General features: G+C 39.0%; 1 protein-coding gene across 2 annotated transcripts in view; it reads right to left on the bottom strand.

The window, feature by feature from the left end:
- The window catches only part of KIF4A (kinesin family member 4A), a 133,074-nt gene that overhangs the window by 83,466 nt on the left and 28,910 nt on the right, over positions 1–20,698 (bottom strand). For both annotated transcript variants that reach the window (XM_074029486.1, XM_005593863.5), the window contains exons 8-9: positions 1,629–1,745; positions 819–994 (exon numbers count right to left, since the gene is read on the bottom strand). In XM_074029486.1, coding sequence (XP_073885587.1) covers positions 819–994; positions 1,629–1,745 — 293 coding nt within the window. The remainder of the gene's footprint in view (positions 1–818; positions 995–1,628; positions 1,746–20,698) is intronic.

The following is a 20,698-nucleotide window of genomic DNA, read 5'->3' as shown; positions in this document are numbered from 1 at the left end:
ATACCAACGCACAGAGAACTTGCCCAAGGTACATAGCTAGTGAGTTACAGAGCTAAGATTTCAACATGGGCAGGCTAGTTGCAGTGTCAGTGCTCCTGGCCACTATACAGCTATCCCTATGTATATGCAGGGGATTGGTTCCCCTGCATATACATTTTTGTATACCCTGTGCGTATACAAAAATGTACACACATAGTCCAGTCCTGCAGTCAGCCCTGCAGAATCCACATGTACAAAAAGTTTACACATGGGTTTCTCATTCTGCAAACATCATATTTTTGATCTGTGTTTGGTTGGACCAAACTCCTATTGTTTGAGAATCAACTGTAATTTGCCACCTATGTTTCTTCTCTCTAGAACTCTCTTCTTTGTTTTGTGCAGTGATTTATTTTCCTTCTTCTAGTCATGCCCACTTCTAATCTATTTTCTCTATACTTGCTAGAGTGATCTCCCCAAAACACACATTTCATCATGTCACCCTCCTACTTAAAACTCTTCAATGGCTCTTCACAGCTTTCAGGTTGAATTCCAAATTCTTTAACAAGTCATATAAGGAACTTCAGAATTTAGCCCTTGTCTACACCTCTCATCTCATCTCTCACTGCTCACTTCTTCTTTATCAGTGAACTCTCCAGTGCTACCCCCAATCTTAAATGGACAGCAAACACGTTAATAGGAGTTATTTTAAGAGGTCCCCAAACTAACACGCCTAACCAACATCTCTAAACTTCTGATAGAGAAAAAACTGAGAAACAGAAGCTCTACCATTCCACTCACATACTTGTAATTTTTCCCGTCAAATTTTAAGTTCCTTATACCTGTTGCTTTAGATGATTAAGTTCAGCTGTCTGGGGATCAATATTAACAATAGGTTTGTTCTTGATTTTTCTTGCTCTGTCAGCATAGCGAAGGGTATTTAATGTTTCCTCTAGATTGGAGTCAGCGGGACTCACACAGGCTATCATAAGAGTATGGCTATTACCTCCTAGAGAATCTGAAAAAGAACAATAAAGAATAATGAAAGGAAATGAAATCAAACAAGTAGGATATAAGCAAAGCTGTCCATTCGGGTTGGTGACTTAAAATTCAGAGCTACAAGAAAACGTTCTTAATGTTTTTTATATTGAAACAATGGAAATATATAGATATCTAAGATTTCTGATGCGATATACATTTAAATCCTATTGCATGTGTCCCCATTCTCAAAAGGGATTGTGATTTCAGCAGTTAATCAGGTTAAAACAACTGGGGCCTGGCCTAAGTAAGTTAGGAGCCACTCGTGAAATTAAACATTCTTAGGATGCCCCCTCTAGGTGGATCTTAACTCTCCAGGGAATTCTGCTTAGCAGCACTAATAATTAAAGAAACAGTAACCAAATTCATTTTCAGGTGCAAAGTACAAAGTACAGTTGGTGCACCGCAGATTTCTTGGCTCTCAATGTCATATATGAAGACATTTTTCCATTATCTTAGAAACCTGCTTGCCAACAGCACTCTCTCATATTTATCAATTAGACAACAGTGTATGTCATAGTCCAAATAGCTGGCTTTTTACCTGTTTCATCTTTGCTTTCTCAGCACTATCATTTTGAGTTACTCTCTTATTTTTAGAGGCACTTTGGGCTTACCTTGAAGCAGTCGAGTCAACTTGGAATCTCTGTAGGGCACAAAGCCACCCTTTTTGTCATCTCCAAGAGCACTGATTACATTTCCCAAGCATAGGAGGCCTCGGTTAATATTAATACCTAATAGCAGGAAACGAAATTTAAATTGCTTGGTAACGCATCCAACATATACCGACATTTCTTCTGAGAAACAGAAAAGAAATTAAGACCCCATAAAAATATTGAGTCATCACAACAAATAAAGAGAATTTTAGACCAATACCCCTGATGAATATCGATACAAAAATCCTCAATAAAATACTGGCAAACCGAATCCAGCAGCACATCAAAAAGTTTATCCACCATGATCAAGTGGGCTTCATCCCTGGGAATAAAGGCTGGTTCAACATACGCAAATCAATAAATGTAATCCAGCATATAAACAGAACCAAAGACAAAAAGCACATGATTATCTCAATAGACGCAGAAAAGGCCTTTGACAAAATTCAACAGCCCTTCATGCTAAAAACTCTCAATAAATTCAGTATTGATGGGACGTATCTCAAAATAATGAGCTATTTATGACAAACTCACAGCCAATATCATACTGAACGGGCAAAAACTGGAAGCATTCCCTTTGAAAACTGGCACAAGACAGGGATGCCCTCTCTCACCACTCCTATTCAACATAGTGTTGGAAGTTCTGGCCAGGGCGATCAGGCAGGAGAAAGAAATAAAGGGTATTCAATTAGGAAAAGAGGAAGTCACATTGTCCCTACTTGCAGATGACACGATTGTATATTTAGAAAACCCCATCGTCTCAGCCCAAAATCTCCTTAAGCTGATAAGCAACTTCAGCAAAGTCTCAGGATACAAAATCAATGTGCAAAAATCACAAGCATTCTTATACACCAATAACAGACAAACAGAGAGCCAAATCATGAGTGAACTGCCATTCACAATTGCTTCAAAGAGAATAAAATACCTCGGCATCCAACTTACAAGGGGCCACTGCTCAACGAAATAAAAGAGGACAAAAACAAATGGAAGAACATTCCATGCTCATGGAATCAATATCGTGAAAATGGCCATACTGCCCAAGGTTATTTATAGATTCAATGCCATCCCCATCAAGCTACCAATGACTTTCTTCACAGAATTGGAAAAAACTACTTTAAAGTTCATATGGAACCAAAAAAGAGCCCACATTGCCAAGACAATCCTAAGCCAAAAGAACAAAGCTGGAGGCACAACGCTACCTAACTTCAAACGATACTACAAGGCTACAGTAACCAAAACAGCAAGGTACTGGTACCAAAACAGACAGAACAGAGCCCTCAGAAATAATACCACACATCTACAACCATCTGATTTTTGACAAACCTGACAAAAACAAGAAATGGAGAAAGGATTCCCTATTTAATAAATGGTGCTGGGAAAACTGCCTAGCCATATGTAGAAAGCTGAAACTGGATCCCTTCCTTACACTTTATACAAAAATTAATTCAAGATGGATTAGAGACTTAAATGTTAGACCTAAAACCATAAAAACCCTAGAAGAAAACCTAGGCAATACCATTCAGGACATAGGCATGGGCAAGGACTTCATGTCTAAAACACCAAAAGCAATGGCAACAAAAGCCAAAATTGACAAATGGGATCTAATTAAACTAAAGAGCTTCTGCACAGCAAAAGAAACTACCATCAGAGTGAACACGCAACCTACAGAATGGGATAAAATTTTTGCAATCTACTCATCTGACAAAGGGCTAATATCCAGAATCTACAAAGAACTCAAACAAATTCACAAGAAAAAAACAACCCCATCAAAAAGTGGGCGAAGGATATGAACGGACACTTCTCAAAAGAAGACATTTATGCAGCCGACACATGAAAAAATGCTCATCATAACTGGCCATCAGAGAATCAAAACCACAATGAGATACCATCTCACACCAGTTAGAATGGCGATCATTAAAACGTCAGGAAACAACATGTGCTGGAGAGGATGTGGAGAAATAGGAACACTTTTACACTGTTGGTGGGAGTGTAAACTAGTTCAACCATTGTGGAAGACAGTGTGGCGATTCCTCAAGGATCTAGAACTAGAAATACCATTTGACCCAGCCATCCCATTACTGGGTATATTCCCAAAGGATTATAAATCATGCTGCATACAAAGACACACGCACACGTATGTTTACTGTGGCACTACTCACAATAGCAAAGACTTGGAACCAACCCAAATGTCCATCAATGATTGACTGGTTTAAGAAAATGTGGCACATATACACCATGGAATACTATGCAGTCATAAAAAAGGATGAGTTCATGTCCTTTGTAGGGACATGGATGAAGCTGGAAACCATCATTCTGAGCAAACTATCGCAAGGACAAAAAACCAGACACCGCATGTTCTCACTCATAGGTGGGAATTGAATAATGAGAACACTTGGACACAGGAAGGGGAACATCACACACCGGGGCCTGTCGTGGGCTGGGGGGAGGTGGGAGGGATAGCATTAGGAGATATACCTAATGTAAATGACGAGTTAATGGGTGCAGCACACCAACATGGTACATGTATATGTATGTAACAAACCTGCATGTTGGGCACATGTACCCTAGAACTTAAAGTATAATAAAAAAAAAAATGTATCCATCACTGCTATATTGAATATATAATATGTCATTAGACTTAAAAAAATATTGAGTCATCAATCTTGAGAAAACTTCTTAATGTTGTTCACTTTTTGGAGTGCCTCTTTAAGTAAAGGACAAAGGTCCAAATGTTGGATATGTACGATTGAGTCCACTGGCACTTCTTGCCCTTTCCCATGGAAACAAAGCGGACAGATAAATAACTATCACCATGACAACCATCTGCATAGTTATTTACTTTTTATATCCATTATGATAATCTTTAAATTAATGCTGTGAAATTGGATGAACAGGGTTTCTTTTTTTTTTTTTAACATATCATTATCATTATTTTCATTATCATTCTCATTTTACAGATAAAGAAAGAAGCTCAGAGGTCATACAGCCAACAGACACATGAAAAAATGCTCATCATCACTGGCCATCAGAGAAATGCAAATCAAAACCACAATGAGATACCATCTCACACCAGTTAGAATGGTGGTCATTAAAAAGTCAGGAAACAACAGGTGCTGGAGAGGATGTGGAGAAATAGGAACACTTTTACACTGTTGGTGGGATTGTAAACTAGTTCAACCATTATGGAAAACAGTATGGCGATTCCTCAAGGATCTAGAACTAGATGTACCATATGACCCAGCCATCCCATTACTGGGTATATACCCAAAGGATTATAAATTATGCTGCTATAAAGACACATGCACACGTATGTTTATTGCAGCACTATTCACAATAGCAAAGACTTGGAATCAACCCAAATGTCCATCAGTGACAGATTGGATTAAGAAAATGTGGCACATATACACCATGGAATACTATGCAGCCATCAAAAAGGATGAGTTTGTGTCCTTTGTAGGGACATGGATGCAGCTGGAAACCATCATTCTTAGCAAACTATCACAAGAACAGAAAACCAAACACCACATGTTCTCACTCATAGGTGGGAACTGAACAATGAGATCACTTGGACTCAGGAAGGGGAACATCACACACCGGGGCCTATCATGGGGAGGGGGGAGGGGGGAGGGATTGCATTGGGAGTTATACCTGATGTAAATGACGAGTTGATGGGTGCAGCACACCAACATGGCACAAGTATACATATGTAACAAACCTGCACGTTATGCACATGTACCCTACAACTTAAAGTATAATAATAATAAATAAATTAAAAAAAAAAAAATGACCTGCCTAAGGTCAAACAGCTAGTAAGTGGTAGGCCTGAGATTCCATTTCAAGATTTCAGTCAAGTCCTATGCTCCTTTCATCATACCATACTGAAATACCTTTCCTACTGCAGCTTTAAAAAAGATAAAGATTATTTTCCAGTTTGTTTAATTCTGAGGTTTGCTTCTTAAACATTGTAATAACCTCTGAAGTCCTGCTGAAGCAACTAACTTCCCATTATTAGCCTTACTGTGGAAAAGCTATATCGTATAATAGTTAAGTGCAGTTGGTATCAAATAGGTTACAATCCTGGCTCTGTCACTGACTAGTTATATGATCTTGGGTTAAGTTCTTTCATAAAATGAGATAACCTTATTGGGTTGTGGTAGGGAATTAATTAAGATTCTATATATGAAGCAAAGTTAAATGATAAATAAATCATGCCATGGTTTGAATGTTTGCGTCTCCTCCAAAATTCATGTTCAAACTTATCCCCCAATGTAATAGTATTAGGATATAGGACCTTTAGGAGATCATTAGGCCATGAAATGTCTACCTTCATGGATGGGATTGGTGCCTGATAAGAGGACTGGAGAGAATTAGCTAGTTGCTTTTACCCTTCTGTCCCTTCTGCCACGTGTGGACACACCATTTATCCCTTTTCCCCATCTGCCATGTGAGGCTGCCAGGATGTCTGTCCTCACCAGTCATTGATTCTACTGGCACCATGACCCTGGACTTCTCAGCCTCCAGAATTGTGAGAAATAAATTTATATTGTTTCTAAATTACCCAGTCTAAGGTGTTTTGTTATAGCAGCACAAATGGACTAAGATAAATGGTATCTTATTGTTAGCTCTACTCTACCTTTTATATAGCTATCCTTTGGAATTCCTTATAACATGAAACAATTATATTTATGAGATTCCGAACTCGAAATTCCTGACTGCATCCTACTATCCTTCCATTTCTTTGGATCCTGTTCTTCACCCTTTTTTTGGACTACCAATGTACTGACACTTTCTAATACTGTCAGTAGATCAGTCTCTTCTGGACCTTCAACTCTTGCTCTGAACCCTATGGTTGATAATTTCAATTACATTTTCCTAAGAACTCACTGGACATATGATCTTCTACCATTCTCACCATGTCAATTCTCAACCACAGGTTAAACCAACTGTGTGCGTGTTATGTTTATTTGTAGGCTGCAATACTGAAGAAACAGCATAACCAAACAGATGAGATCCACTATAAACATGCTACCTAACCTTAGCTGAACCCTTGGTCAATTGTTCATCTTTTCTTCCTCATTCCTACTTTACTAACTTTCTAATCTAACGAATCTAATTCACCATGGCAGCTATTATACAAAACTCATCATTTTTAAGAATATAAACCTATCTTCACTTTCTAATGGTAGATGATTTCACCAAATACTTTATAGAGAAGAAAGTTATCAACAAGGGCTCCCCAACCTCCCCTCTCCTTACCTTACATTCATTCTTTTGCTATTACTTATTCCTTCATCCTGCCCCTTGTTTCAGAGGAAATAGCTGCCTTTGTTTTCAAGGTCCTGCCTTCTGCCTCTGTTTCTATTCCCTCCATTTCCTCTGGGACCCTGATCCCTTATCTTCTCCCTCTCTCTTAGATCTTCCACTTATTTTTTTCCTTCACTAATTCCTTCTTTTTAGCCTATACTCATGCTCAAATCTCTCTAATCTAAAACGAAAATAATTTTCTCAATTATCCCTTTGTTTTCCTCTTATTACCAACCAGAATGGGTACCGCTTATCCTCTCTAGGATGTGAAGGAAAGCCTGCTGAGATTTATCAAACCTGCCTGCTAATACCTGTAATAAATCCTATGTTAGTCCATTCTTGTCTTTTCCTTCCCTTTTTAGCCAAACAAAACATTGTGTTATTTTATTGGCCCATATCCCAACTAGATGTAAAGGAGAGACTGCTGAGGTTTTTCAAAGCTGCTGAGCAAAACTTCCATCTATAGTTTCACATAGGAACAAAACAAAATTCCGGATGAACCCTGAGAAGAATCTATGGCAATGATCCAAGCAAGAACCATAGACTTAAGGATAAAGTGGGTGTTTTTTTTCCCTTCTTCTTCAAATAAGAGTTGGGGCTCAAGAATAGAAAAGAGCTAAGAGACATGAATGTTTCTCTAGAAATAAATCACCACAAAACAGGATTTGATTTCCTGTTGTTAAGACATTAAAATGATAAATTATTGACAAAGATGGAGTATATATCACAAAGATGGGGAAGAACATATTTGCAGAGACTTAAAAGTTCTGATTAAGGACAGCTATGAAGAAAAATGAAGTTTTCTCCGGAAGAATGAGAACAGATCAAGTAAGGAGAGTCAAAAATGCTACTTAATACCTTTGGGTGTTTGTTCACTATGGCAACAAATAAATAATAAAGGAGAGATTTTAACTTTAAAAGAGAAATATAACTTCACAGCTATCATGGAGGCACATTACAATAGTTTTACAGCTGGAATAGAAAAGCATATTTGTAAGAAAAAAGAAAACTGAGGCAGGAGAGAAATGAAGTAGATCTATATGCAGTGGTTCTCAACTGGAGGCAATTCTGCTTCACAGAGGACATCTGGCAATATCTGGAGACATTCTGGTTGTCACAACTTAGGAGTGGGGTATGTGTGCTACTGGCGTCCAGTGGGTAAAGGCCAAAGATGTTGTAAAACATCCTACAATGCACAGGACAGCCTCCTTCCCCGTAAACAATTATTTGATCCAAAATATTAATGGTGCCACAGCTGGGAAACCCTGTTCTATGTGTGAAGAAAATATGTATGGGCCTAAAGCAGGTAGTATGGCTGAATAAATGAGGGTGAAAAACAGAAGTATGCTATGATAGATGGTCTGCCTGGTCAAAGAGAAAGGGAATGATTGTTACTGAAATGGATCACAAAACGTATAAAGGCAATCAGTGATAGGGGATACAGCAGGAAAGGCACTTGATTAGGAGAGAGAATCTTAGTTAAAATTCTGCCTCTGCCACTTACCAATGTGTAGAATACTGAACTAGCCACTGAAACTTTCTTTTATCCATAAAACAGGGATAATACCGATCTTACCTAATGGGACTGGGATAAAACTCAAATGTGATTTGTAAAGGGTTATCTATATTTAAGTTATTATTAACATAGTAGAAAAACTTGGATAATCTGAATACTTACTAAGTCACATGAGGCTGAAAGCAGAGTACTTGATAAATCCCTTATCTACTCTGCTGACTGTTTATTTACCCAAAAGATACTACGAGTGAAGAATAAAATGGCTGTTTTGGCCTTCAAGTTGACACACAAGGAAGAATTGATTATAGAAGTAAAAAGATGGGAATCTGATTGAAGGATACCAAGGAGCACAGTCAGACATCAGTGTCCCAGACTTTAAGAAAATAATCTTCAAAATTCAGGAAAAAAGATAGTTAGGATCCCAGGAACAGAATGTCTAAAGGGGAAAATAACAAAAAAAAAAAGAAGGCTTTCAAAAAATAAAATTATAATTAGTCATAAATTATTCTAATAAAATATCAATGTAGCTACACAGGAACGGGCTTTCAAATAACTTCCTATATAAAAAGAACATATACAGCATTATGGGAAATTCTACTCAAACATAGGAAACTGAACACCAGCGTATCTCTCCTGTTCCTCCTAAGACACCACTAAAAAGAATAAAAAACGTACTAACCCACTAGATCACAGAGCACAGAAGAGGAAATATAGTAGGCACAAGGTTGCAACATATTTTTAGAGTACAGATTAAGAAGCAATAACTGACTTAGCAAGATGGAATAAGCCTTAACTTAAAGTGTTTGCAGAGGGAAAATAATGATAATGATAGCGATAAAAACAGCTAAGTTTATACAATGTTTATAGTACTGTTCAAGGTACTGTATACATATTAACTAATTCAATTTTCACAAGTCCTATAAAGGAGATATTATAATTATCCCTGTTTTGACAGATATGAAAGTTGAGGCACAAATAAGTTAGGTAACTAGACCAAAGTCACCCAGCTACTAAGTGGCAGTCAGAATGCAAATGTAGGCAGTATGGTTCCAAAGTCCATGGAGTCTTAATCTCTGTGCTCTAGGGAAGGAACCTACTTTGTTCACTTGGCAACAGGTTCTGCAGAAACAGGAGAACCTTAGGGTTAAAAAGATGGGGGTGGTAGAAAATCTATATGATATACAGAACTCCTGGACTCTCAAGTCTCCTTTCCAGAGCCATGCAACTCCTGTGTCCTCCATTCTCAATCTCCCAGTCTACTTTATGGGATATGCTTTCTATATTTGCCCATTAAATGTTGATACTCTCTGGGAACTGTCTTAAGCTCTTTTGTTATTATATATACTCTCTTTGTGGGATCTCATCCATGCCTAGAGTGCCAATAAATACCTATATACTAATGACTCCCTAAATATATATGTTCAAACCAGACTCTTTCCTGACGTCCAAATCTGTATTATGACTACCTACTGAATCCCTCTAGTGGACTATGCCCACGTGGCATGGCACAAAAACATTGAAAAAAACAGAATTTATCTTTCCATGCAAACCTATTCCAATTCCAGCACTGTTCCTTTCAATTATCTCACCATCTAACCTGTCACCAAACCAACAGCAAATCTGAGTCATCTTGGACACTTCCTCTTTTCTCACCCCACACGTCCAAATCCTTTATTCATTGTGCTACATATTAGAGACACAAAGATGAATAAGTCAAAATCCCTACTCTCAAGGAGTTCATAGTCTAAAGGGAAAGAGAGACATACAAACAAATAATTGCAAATACAATGTTAGAGGAAGAGATACATGTGGTTAAGATGGGTTCTCTTAGGAGAGAGTGGTAAGCTTTACCTGGGAAGGTAAAAGGCAGCTTCAGAGAATTAAAGTTAGAGCTGAAATGTGAAAGATGACTAGGACAATGATAATGGAGGAGGGAAGAGTAGGAAAGAAGAGAGTTAAGGGCATTCTAGGCAGAGGAAGCGGCATATGGCAAGGCACATGTTTGTGTGAGAACACAATACATTTAGGAATTACAAGTAGTTCAATATGAGTACAATGCAAGTTATGAGATGGAGAGAGATAAACAATGAGGCCAGGGAACAGATCATAAAGGGCCTTATATGTCATGGCCAAGTATTCGTATTTATCCTATAGGACTGTGGTTTTCAAATCGTACTACTCAGAACCTTAGGGATAATTCAGGGAGCCCTAGAGATACTTGAGTTTCTACAAATAACAATTTGGATTTTGTTTTAAATATTATTTTTTATTGTGGTAGAATATACATGACATAAAATTTACCATTTTAACCATTTTTATTTATTTATTCATTAACTTTTGTTTTCAGTTCAGGGGTACATGTGCATGTTACAGGGGCTTGGTATATAGATTATTTTGTCACCCAGGTTATAAGCATAGTACCCAATAGGTAGATTTTTGATCCTCTCCCTCCTCTCATGCTTCACCCTCAAGTAGGACATGGTGTTTGCTGTTCCCCTCTTTGTGTCCATGTGTTCTTAACGTTCTCACTTATAAGTGAGAACATGCGTAATTGGTTTTCTGTTCCTGCGTTAATTCACTTAAGATAATGGCCTCTAGTTCCATCCATGTTGCTGCAAAGGACATGATCTTGTTTTATTTTATAGCTGCATAGTCTTCCATGGTGTATATGTACCACATTTTCTTTATCTGGTCTATTGTTGATGGGTATTTAGGTTGATTCCATGTCTTTGCTACTGCGAGAAGTGCTTCAGTGAACACACATGTGCATGTGTCTTCATGGTAGAATGATTTATTTTCCTTTGGATATTGTATTACTCCATTTTCACACTGCTATAAAGACATACCCAAGACTGGGTAATTTATGAAGGAAAGAGTTTTAATTGACTCACAGTACTGCATGGCTGGGAAAGCCTCAGGAAACTTACAATAATCGCAGAAGGGGAGGTAGGCACCTTCTTCATCAAGTGGCAGGAGAGAGAGGTGAAGTGCAAGCACAGGAAAAACTGCCACTTTTAAAACCATCAGATCTCCTGAGACTCACTCACTATCAAGAGAACAGCATGGGGAAACTGCCCCCCATAATCCAATCACTGTCCTCCAGGTTCCTCCCTTAACACATGGAGATTACAATTTGAGATGAGATTTGGGTGAGGACATAGAGTATATATTCAATAATGGGGTTGCTGAGTTGAATGGTAGTTCTGTTTTAAGTTCTTTGAGAAATCACCACACTGCTTTCCACAATGGCTGAACTAATTTACATTCTAACTAGCAGTGGATAAGTATTCCCTTTTCTCCACAACCTTGCCAGCATCTGTTATTTTTTGACTTTTTAGTAATAGCCGTTCTGACTGGTGTGAGATAGCATCTCACTGTGGTTTTGATCTGCATTTCTCTAATGATTACTGATGTTGAGGATTTTTTGATATGCTTGTTGGTCATGTGTATGTCTTCTTTTGAAAAGTGATTGTTACAACCCATAGAGTGGGAGAAAATCTTCACAAACTATACAGCTGACAAAGGACTAATATCCAGAATCTACAAGGAACTCAAACAAATCAGCAAGAAAAAAACAAATACTCCCATCAAAAAAGTGAGCAAAGGACATGAACAGACACTTCTCAAAAGAAGATATACAAACAGCCAACAAATGCATGAAAAACTGCTCAACATCACTAATCATCAGGGAAATGAAAACTAAAACCACAATGAAATACCACGTTACTCCTGCAAGAATGGCCACATAATTAGTAAAAGTCAAAAAACAATAGATGTTGTTGTGGATGTGGTGGAAAGGGAACAACACTTTTACACTGCTGGTGGGAATGTATATTAGTACAACCACTATGGAAAACAGTATGGAGATTACTTAAAGAACTAAAAGTAGAACTACCATTCAATCCAGCAATCCCACTACTGGGTATCTACCTAAAGGAAAAGAAGTCATTATATGAAAAAGACACGCACATGTATTGTTTATAGCAGTACAATTAGCAATTGCAAAAATATGGAACCAACCTAAGTGCCCAGTGACTAACCGGTGGATAAAGAAAATGTGGTAAATATACACATTGAATACTACTCCGGCATAAAAAGGAATGAAATAATGTCTTTTGCAGCAACTTGGATGGAGCTGGAGGCCTTTATTGTAAATGAAGTAACCCAGGAATGGAAAACCAAGTATTGTATGTTTTCACTTATAAGTGGGAGCTAAGCTACAAAGACACAGAGCCATAAGAATGACATAGTGGACTTTGGGGACTCAGGCCAGGGGGAGGTTTGATGGGGGTGAGGGATAAAAGACTACATATTGGGTATAGTATACACTCCTCAGGTGATGGGCACACTACAATCTCAGAAATCACCACTAAAGAACTTATCTATGTAACCAAAAACCACTTATCTATGTAACCAAAAACCACCTCTACCCTGAAACTATTGAAATAAAAAAATTAAAAAAAATAATGGCCAGGCACGGTGGCTTATGCCTGTAATCCCAGCACTTTGGGGAGCCGAAGCGGGTGGATTGCTTGAGCCCAGGAGTTCTAGACCAGCGTGGGCAATGCGGCGAAATCCTACCACTACCTAAAATACAAAAATTAGCTGGGCGTGGTAGTGTGCACCTGTAGTCCCAGCTACTCAGGAAGCTGAGGCGGGAGAATCACTTGAGCCTGGGAGGTCAAGGCTGCAGTGAGCCAAGATTGTGCCACTGCACTCCTGCACTCCAGCTTGGGTGACAGAGTGAGACTCTGTCTTAAGAAAAAAACAAAGAAATTGTGATCACAAAAATAGCTATAATATTCTTATGGCTTTAACATTGACTTAATGTTATACATTTGAACTTATACATTTACATGAATCTAAAATGCTTTTTAATCTATTTCAAATGTTAGAATTTGTTATAAGGTTTTATTTTTAAAAAAGCTCCTATGCTTTTAAAAGAAGGCAGATTAAAATCTGTTGTAGACAATGGGAAACAAACAAAAGGTTTTAAAGAGGATGGAAACATGACCAACTTCGGATTTTATAAGTATTACTTTGTCCAGGAGTTCACAACCAGCCAGGGCAACACTGCAAAACCCTGTCTCTACAGAAAATACAAAAATTTGCTGGGGACAGTGGCATAGACTCACAATCCCAGTTACTCAGGAGGTTGAGGTGCAAGGATGGCTTCAGCCCAGGAGGTTGAGGCTGCAGTGAGCCGTGATCACACCACTGCACTCCAGCCTAGGCGACAGAGTGAGACCCTGTCTCAAGAAAAATAAATATTAAGTATTACTTTGTTGGTCATTTGGAAGGTGGACTTGGGAGTAAAAAACTGGTATTTAAAAAACTCTTTACCATTCTTTTCTTTTTTCAAATGATTTTATTTACTAGAATGCACAATTTTTAAAATATGCAAATAAAAAGCTTAAAACCTTGAAAAAAAGAAAGAAAACATTTAGAAGGTTATTTTAATGGTTCAGATGACAGAACTCTGAGAACTGCAGCAGTGGAAAAGGAATGAAGGATATAGAAGTCAGAAGCACTTAAGGCATAAACATGACATGGCTAAGCTAACTTCTGGATGTGAAAGGTGAGAAAAGAGAATGCATAAAGTCACATACTAATATTCCAGGAATAAAGTACATATTTATTCTCCTAGCCAGACAACAGTTATAGAATACCTACTGTGTGTAAGGCACAGTGCGGGGCACACATAGCAGGAAAATAAGAAATGGTCTCTGCTTTTAAGGAACTCAAAGTCTAATGGGAGAAACAGATAATTAAATAATTACATGAAAAGAAACACTATGAGAAAGAGGTAACTTTATCTTGATGAGGCTTTGGGTTATAGGCTTTTGGGTAAATGCATTTGTCAAAACCCAGCTAATATACACTTAAAATTTGTGCTTTTCATTGTACATCTTATATTAAGAATATAAATATTGGTCGGGCATGGTGGCTCATGCCTGTAATCCCAGGACTCTGGGAAGCCGAGGCGGATCACCTGAGGTCAGGAGTTCAAAACCAGCCTGCTCAACATGGTGAGACCCTGTATCTACTAAAAATACAAAAATTAGCCAGATATGGTGGTGCAGATCTGAAGTCCCAGCTACTTGAGAGGCTGAGGCAGAAGAATCGCCTGAACCTGGTAGGCCGAGGTTGCAGTGAGCCAAGACTGAGCCACTGCACTCTAGCCTGGGAAACAGAGCAAGACTCGGTCTCAAAAAATAAATAAATAAATATTAAATGCCAGTTAATAATAAGCAAGCTGAAGTAGTTAGGAGGAAGTATATTAATTTGTGTAATTTACTTTAAAATGTGTTTTTAAAATGAATATAGATTGACAAATGGATAGATGGACAGATATGTGATAAAGCAAATACAGTAAAATGTTAATTTTACTATAGGTATAGGGGTATTGTAAAATCAACTTGAAGTAACTTTGAAAATTTTTATCAACAAATGTTAGAAAAAACCCACTATGTGAGCATGAATTTATGGAAAGATCTTGACCGAGAGCAGAGGTTTCATAGGTGGGTAACATCTGAATTGTGAATTGAAATATTAGTAGGAGTTTCCAGGCAGACCAAAAGGGAGAAAGAACTCAGGCATTCAGTGAGGACCTATGGCATGTCAGGCGCTATGCCGGGGCCTAGGGATTCAAAGATGAATATGACTCAGTTCTTGCCTTTGATTGGCTTGCTGTCTACTGGGGAAGTCAGGTAGTTAAGGAGATGACTGTAATACATGGTTGGGGCAGTGTTAGTGTAGAAGAGAGGTAAGCACTAGATAAGGGGTACCTACTCCGCACTGGGGGAATTGAGGTGGTCAAACAAAGTTTCTTTAAGGGGATGAAATTGGGACTGAGTGCAAAATTGAATAAGCCACATGAAGATAGAGGGAAGGCACTTCTGCAGAGGGAACAGAATGCACAAAGACACATAGATGAGAGAGCATGAGGCACACTTAGTATGGCTAAGCAGATTGCAAGTAAAGAGTGGGGAGAGGAAAAGCTAGCCAGGGAGGGCAGGCTACAGCAAAAAGGCCGTAAGGAAGCAGCATGGTGCAAACTGATGAGCTCTGGAAGAGCTCTTAGCAGGGAGACACAGTTTAGGAAGAATACTCTGGCTGCTGATTGGTTGATGACTTGAAAGCATACCTAACTGAAGACAGGGAGACCAGTTCTTGTTATAATCAAAAAAATGATGAGGGCCTGACATAAGATAGTGGTAGTAGGGATAGAGAAAAGAGAGTGAGGTGAAAGAGGAAAAGTTAGGACTGACAGGTCTCAGTGACTGATGAGATTGGGGAAAGGAGTCAGAGTTTAAAAAAAAAAAGGGAGTATAGAACAATGCCCCAGTTTCTGTCTTGGCTGACTGGGTGGATGTTGATATTATTCACTGCAGGTGATGGAGGGACCAGTTTAACAGCAACAGGGAGGAATGAGGAGTTCAGTTTTAGACATGTGGAATGGGAGGTGCCTGTGGGACATCCATGAGACTCCTCACAGGCAACTATATTTACATACTTAAATATGACACATGAGATAGGGGCTCGAGATAGAGGTTTAGGATTGGTAGCATACAGGTAGGAATTATAAGCATCTAAGTGGGTGAAACCACTTCCAGAGGGAGGGTGACAGGGTGATGGGCATGAACAGTGGGAAGAGAAAGAAAAAAATCCCAGGACAAAGCCTGGATTATGTTTCAGTTAGGGTTGAGTGGAAGAGGAGAAGCCTGTGAAAGAGTCTTCAGAAAAGTGAGAGGAAAATCAGGAGAGGGTAGCATCACAGAGTCAAGAGGAGTGAGATTGTCCAGAAGAAGGGGCAGGATGTCAGACCTGCAGAGTTACCAAGTCAGAGGAGGACTGAAAAGAGCCTAACGGATTCAGTTGTTCAGGTCATGGGTTGACTTCAAAAGCGATAGTTTCAATGGGAGGAGGATGGCGGGGTGACAAAAATGCAGAATGAAAGGAAAAGGGAGGAGAGGAATAGTAAGAGGAGGATGAAATATTTTGGTTAAGTTGGGGAAACATTAGTATGCTTCTACGCTGAGGGCAGAAAGTCAGTGGAGGGGGAGAAGTTAAAACAGGAGGAGCAAGAGTGCTTGATGGAACCATGTTTCTGAGGCAGTGGGGAGAAAACCCAGCAGAAAACACACAGGAGTAATGACACAGAGATCTGAAACAACAGAACTGTTTGGAAAAACAATGAGTAGACTGCTGTGGCTGGAACCTTGTAGTTTGTGGGAAAATGGGGGGAGATGAAGCTAGAAATACAGAGGCACCCGAAAATGACAATGTAGTCCTGTGGTACTAGAGAAATTTCAGAAGAGAAAAAATACATTAGAAGATAACATGATTTAAAAAGGCAATGTCAAATACCCCAACACTTAAGTTGAGCCTTAAAACGTGGTATGTTGTAGATAGTTTGATTGCATGTTGGGGGGCACACACTACATTCTGGGCAAGAAGAGGAGATGGCTGTGATGAAAGTGTGCAAAGACCAGAATTAGCTGGGCTGGCGTGGAGTGTGGGTAGGGAAGCTGTGAAAGATGGTCGAGGAGGTAGGCTTGGGACTAGGCTATAAAGGGTCTGGAAGACTTGGCTATGTTTTTTAGACTTCATCTTGTAAGCAGCTACTTCAAAGTTCTATTCAGGTGAGGTGCCATGTAAAAGATGTTATTTTTAAAGATACATATGTAATTCATTTATTTATGTATTTTTATTGATACACGATATTTGTACATATTTATGGGATACATGTGATATTTTGTTACATGCATAGAAAGTGTAATGATCAAGTCAGGGTATTTAGGGCATCCATCACCTTGAGCACTTATAATTTCTATGTGTTGGGAACATTTCAATTCCTCCCTTCTAGTTATTTTGAAATGTATGATACATTGCTGTTCACTCATCACCCTACTCTATTATCAAACATTAGAACTTATTCCATCTAACTGTATGTTTATACCCATTAATCAACCTCTCTCTTCCCCTCGGCCTCCACCCCCACACCCTTCTTGGCCTCTGGTAACTATCATTCTACTCTCTTATGTCCATGATACCCACGTTTTTAGCTCCCATATATGAATGAGAATATGCAGTATTTGTCTCTTTGTGCCTGGCTTATTTCACTTAACATAATGGCCTCCACATCCATCTATGTTGCTGCAAATGACAGGATTTCATTCTTTTTTATGGCCCAATAGTATTCCACTGTGTATATATGCCACATTTTCTTTATCCATTCATCTGTTGAACACTTAGGTTGGTTCCAAATTTTTGCTATTGTGAATAATGCTGCAATAAACATGGGGGTACAGGTATCCCTTTGATCAAAAGGTATTTTAAGATTAACCTGGCTATGGTATTTAGAATAGAATGCCTTCTAGGAGTCAAAAAGTTAGAAGGCTATAGTTCAGATGTGCAGGGTGAGGGCATGGACTTTGTAGTGGTGGCAGGAAGAGATTGGAAGTGGATGCATCTCTACCATAGTGCTAAGGAAGAACTAACAGCAAGTAATGGGTACTCATTCCTAATTGAGGAGATCATGCTGGCTGCAATTAGATTAACGGATCAGCAAGAAGAAAAAGCAAAAGAGATTGAAAAGTAACAGTTTGAGCTAGGAAAAGAACTAGGATAGTGAGGCTTTACAAGACAAATTAAGAGTTTCAAAAAGAGTATTTTCAAGTGTTAATGCCACAGAGAGGTTGGGTAAGATGGGCACTGAAAAAAATTAGTTCTGGTAATTAAGATAACCCTGGATATCTCTTACATAGTGGTTTTGGCAAGGTAGGTAAAGACAGACTGCTGAGAGAGTGAATGAGGTTGCAGGATACAAAATCAATATTAAAAAATAAATTTTAGGCCGGGCGCGGTGGCTCAAGCCTGTAATCCCAGCACTTTGGGAGGCCGAGACGGGCGGATCACGAGTTCAGGAGATCGAGACCATCCTGGCTAACACGGTGAAACCCCGTCTCTACTAAAATACAAAAAAAATTAGCCGGGCGAGGTGGCGGGTGCCTGTACTCCCAGCTACTCGGGAGGCTGAGGCAGGAGAATGGCGTGAACCCGGGAGGCGGGGCTTGCAGTGAGCTGAGATCCGGCCACTGCACTCCAGCCTGGGCAACAGAGCTAGACTCCGTCTCAAAAAAAAAAAAAAAAAAAAAATTTTATTTTCCACACACAAAAAACAAAGTCAGAGAATATAATTTTTAAAGATTCTATTTATGTTGGTTACATGGGTTTGTTCAGTTAGTGAAAATGCAGCAAGCTATACACTTATGGTAGGTCTACTTTTCTATTTGTACATTATACTTCAATAAGAAGTTTTAAAAATATCACTTGCAATACTGTCAAAATACAAGTTACCTAAGAATAGAACAAAAGATGTATAAGACTTCTACAGGGAAAAACACTCATTTAATTTTGATTTAATAGAATACTCAGAAACAGACTAAGGGATATTTGGGCACTTAATATATGAAAGAAATGGCACTGCTTACCAGTAGGGAAAGAATGGACTTTTTAATAAGCAGTGCTAGGACAAATGTGTATTTATATGGAAAAACAAAACTGGACCCTGCATCATACCATGTATAAAACAACAGTTTTGGGTAGATTAAAGGCTTAAGTGTGAAAGGCAAAACTGTAAAGCCTTTATTAGATAATATAGAAAAAACATCGTTAAGATCTTGGGGATTCCTTCCTCCCTCCCTCCCTCCTTCCTTCCTTCCTTTTTTTTTTTTTTTTTTTTGTTGAGATGGAGTCTCGCTCTGTCGCCCAGGCTGGAGTGCAGTGGGGCAATCTTGGCTCACTGCAATCTCTGCCTCCCGGGTTCAAGTGATTCTCCTGCCTCAGCCTCCCGAGTAGCTGGGATTACAGGCGCGCGCCACCAAGCCCAACTAATTTTTGTATTTTTGTAGAGACCAGGTTTCACTGTGCTAGCCAGGATGGTCTCCATCTCCTGACCTCGTGATCCACCTGCCTTGCCCTCCCAAATTGCTGGGATTACAGGCGTGAGCCAACACACACGGTCTAAAGGATTTCTTTTTCTTTTTTTTTTTTTTTTTTTGAGACGGAGTCTCGCTCTGTCGCCCAGGCTGGAGTGCAGTGGCGCGATCTCGGCTCACTGCAAGCTCCGCCTCCCGGGTTCACGCCATTCTCCTGCCTCAGCCTCCCGAGTAGCTGGGACTACAGGCGCCCACAACCGCGCCCGGCTAATTTTTTGTATTTTTAGTAGAGACGGGGTTTCACCGTGGTCTCGATCTCCTGACCTTGTGATCCGCCCGCCTCGGCCTCCCAAAGTGCTGGGATTACAGGCGTGAGCCACCGCGCCCGGCCAAGGATTTCTTAAGACACAAAATTAAAAAGAAAGTGAAAACACAAGCCAGAGAGGAGGGAGAAGATATGTGCAAAACATACGGGGTGGGGAGATTTGCAATAAATATAACTGACCAATGACTAGAATCTATAGTATATTAAGAATTACTTTTAATCAGTAAGAAAAAGACATTTAATAGAAAAATGAGCAAGACTTCAACAGACATTTTACTGAAAATACACGTGGTCAATAAACATATGAAAAAGTGATCAACTCCATTAGTAATTGAGGAAATGAAAATTAAAACCATAATAAAGTATCACTCCACATCTACTATATTGGCAAAAATTAAAAATTCTCACAAAACAGTGGATATAGAGCAATTAGGATTCTCATACATTGAAACAAACTTTGAAAGATAGTTTGGTATATATGTACCCTATAACCCAGTGATACTACTTCTAGGTACATATCCTAGAAAATTCTTATACATATGCATTGGGATACACAAACAAGAAGGTTCATATGGGCATTGTTGACAATAGCCAAAAACTGGAAAGAAATGGAATATCCTTCAAAAGTAGAAAGAATAGTGGTTCAGTCAAATGATAGATTACTATACAAAAATGAAAAGAAATGAACTACAGCTGTATGTAATGTAGTAGATGAGTCTCTCAAATATTTTAATTGGAAGAATGAAGGCACAACAGATTATATACAGTATAATTCCACTTACATAAAGCTTAAAAATAGACAAAACTATATTATGCTATTTACAGATATATACACAGGTGGCATTGCTATCAAGAAAGCAAGGGGAGGCCGGGCATGGTGGCTCATGCCTGCAATGCCAGCACTTTGGGAGGCCGAGGCAGGCAGATCACCTGAGGTTAGGAGTTC

This window comes from Macaca fascicularis, chromosome X, assembly GCF_037993035.2.
Source record: "Macaca fascicularis isolate 582-1 chromosome X, T2T-MFA8v1.1".
NCBI classification, from domain to species: domain Eukaryota; kingdom Metazoa; phylum Chordata; class Mammalia; order Primates; family Cercopithecidae; genus Macaca; species Macaca fascicularis.
Note: the sequence above shows the minus strand (reverse complement) of the source record. Positions and strands in the feature narration are given on the sequence as shown.